The sequence below is a fragment of the Anopheles arabiensis genome, chromosome 2 (assembly GCF_016920715.1).
Source record: "Anopheles arabiensis isolate DONGOLA chromosome 2, AaraD3, whole genome shotgun sequence".
Taxonomy (NCBI): Eukaryota; Metazoa; Arthropoda; class Insecta; order Diptera; family Culicidae; genus Anopheles; species Anopheles arabiensis.
Window position 1 is genome coordinate 69,003,692 of NC_053517.1, and position 2,252 is coordinate 69,005,943.

The 2,252-nt window shown below is 41.6% G+C and overlaps 1 protein-coding gene across 2 annotated transcripts; it reads right to left on the bottom strand.

The window, feature by feature from the left end:
- Positions 1 to 212: 212 nt before the first annotated feature.
- Positions 213 to 1,667, bottom strand: LOC120894006 (casein kinase I-like). Of its 2 annotated transcripts, XM_040296324.1 has the most exons (3): positions 1,579 to 1,667; positions 1,319 to 1,516; positions 213 to 1,207 (listed from the first exon to the last, which is right to left on the bottom strand). In XM_040296324.1, exon 3 carries the CDS (start codon positions 1,188 to 1,190, stop codon positions 243 to 245), a length of 948 nt encoding a protein of 315 aa, XP_040152258.1. In that variant the 5' UTR covers positions 1,191 to 1,207; positions 1,319 to 1,516; positions 1,579 to 1,667; the 3' UTR covers positions 213 to 242. The 2 variants fall into 2 exon arrangements, with proteins under 2 accessions (XP_040152258.1, XP_040152259.1); XM_040296325.1 differs by having other exon boundaries at positions 1,312 to 1,666.
- Positions 1,668 to 2,252: the final 585 nt, after the last annotated feature.

Here is a 2,252-nt window from a genome sequence, read left to right on the forward strand (position 1 = left end):
CCTTTAATCCTCGGCTTTTTCGTGATCATGCGAAATGAAAGGAATTATCAGGTGGGCTAAGAAGCCGCTGGAAGAACAAACATTAATCATTGAAGTATACGTACGAAATGAGAATTACCACGAGTGCGTTCGGCTTTGCGAAAAAAATAGAAAAATAAATTATATTTTTTCATCTAAATTCTTTGGAAATTCTAGAATTTATTCATGTTGGTAGATACTGTCTAACTTAAAATCGCGTTGCCTTAACTTTCATCAGCTGTAGTTGCTGAGGCATTGTTGCTATCTTGCTCCGCTGCTTCCGAAGGCATTAGTCCGTGCCAATCAAAAATTAAATCATATTTAAGCTCATTTGCACTCAAAACCTCCCGAAATGTAGAAATCCAGTACTGGTAATCTGGCTGTTCGTCGAAAGACATACTGCGACAGTACTGTAAATATGACCCAAACTCCTCAGGTAAACCCGCGCACAAATCCTCGATCGATGTGGCAAGTTTCTTCTCCATGATCCGTTCGTTCCTCTGAAACTTGTTGACCCCTTGCAGCCCTTGCCACGGCAGCGAGCCACGTCGGAAGTAAACCATCACATATCCTATCGACTCCATGTCGTCACGACGGCTTAGCTCAATTCCCAGGTGGGAGCTTAATGAGGCATACCGGGCAGTACCGACCAAGCTCCTTCCTTCCCGATATGCTATATGAGAACGGGAACTGGGGTTGTAGTACTTTTTAGCCAAACCAAAGTCAACCAGGAACAGCACTTTATCTTGCATTTCGGCTCCCATAACAAAGTTGTCTGGTTTAAGGTCGCGATGAATGATATTTTTCTTATGCACGCCAGCGACTTTCGTGATCATCTGGTCGACCAACATCATGACGGTTTTGAGTGAAAATCTTCGTGAGCAAAAGTTGAAAAGATCTTCCAAGGAAGGGCCAAGCTTATCCATGACAATAACGTTGTAACCACGTTCCTGGCCGAAGAGATGGACGTCCGGAATGCCTTCGCAGCCCGCAAGTTGTGCGTACACCTTGTACTCATGAGGTAGCAAAGAGCGAGATTCCTCTGCCCGACATTTGTCCATCTTAATAGCTACCTTAAGGCCATTTTCGATGTTCTCGCCGAGGTATACGTTGCAAAAAGTCCCCATTCCTATCTTACGGATTCGTCGGTACTTATTGCATATGAGATTCATTGTTTACTTGTATTTCCCTGTGATAAGAGCAAGAAGAAAAATGCAAGGTACAGTTAGTAAGGCCTAAATTACTTCATTAATGTTGGTAATAAAGTGTAAGTTGTAGAACAATAAGACTAACTTCATACCGACTAAAAAGACGAACTTGTTAAAACTGATAATATCCGCGCGTTGATATAATATTCGAGTAATCTTTCAATCGATTAGTTTCTGCGTAATCCAGCGAGTGAGAACAACAATCGAATGGAAAAATATACTTGATAGAGCGGCTATCTCGCACTGTGATGCGATGCTATCTCACACTGCGATGTTCCTACGTGATTTCGCTGTTGTGATAAACAAATTTAGTCAATCTATAGCTCGCCAAAGTCTTATATAGACTTTTTACTTAAATAACGGCAGGAACAACGAATAATTAATCGAACCGAGTTGCGCGACGCTATTGTTCTTGTTTATAGGTTACGTTGGAGTTCTATACCGTTGCCGCGTCTGAAAATATGGCGGTGCTTTTGATTTACGACCAAGGTAAATATACAGACTGTGAACCAAGGTCACCGCACAGTTTTTACACGACAGTGCGACATTCGCGATTGCACGATACAGATCAAGGTCTTATAAATAATAATATAAGTTGTTCAGAGCAAAATGACATTTCTCGACTTGACATATCTCTTCCGGGGGCTCCGGTATAAAAATCGGGGAGGGCTGGTGCGGGGTAATGAAATTTGTATCCAGAGAGTGACAGTTGTCCCCCACAATGTCGCTCAGCAAAAGCGATAAAAATCAACCTTCTAAATACATTATCCTTGATACAGATTGGTGTCAGTGTTCTATTGGATGCGATGTAATCAAACTTGCTTGCTGTCAAACGCTATTTAGATTTATATTGCGATTATTTTGAACATTTTAATTATTCTGCGATAAAAAAAAAACTCGTAGCAGGTTGTTTTCGACGAATTGCGTTGATAAATTTCACACCGCGTAGATCAAAGTAGCTCAGTTTACCCAGTCAACCTACGAGCTCCTTCACACCGGATGAATGTGACAATTTGCGCGTTCGAT

Coding starts and splice junctions, on each gene's coding strand:
- LOC120894006 (XM_040296324.1), bottom strand. CDS start 1,190: ATGAATCTCATATGCAATAAGTACCGACGAATCCGTAAGATAGGAATG.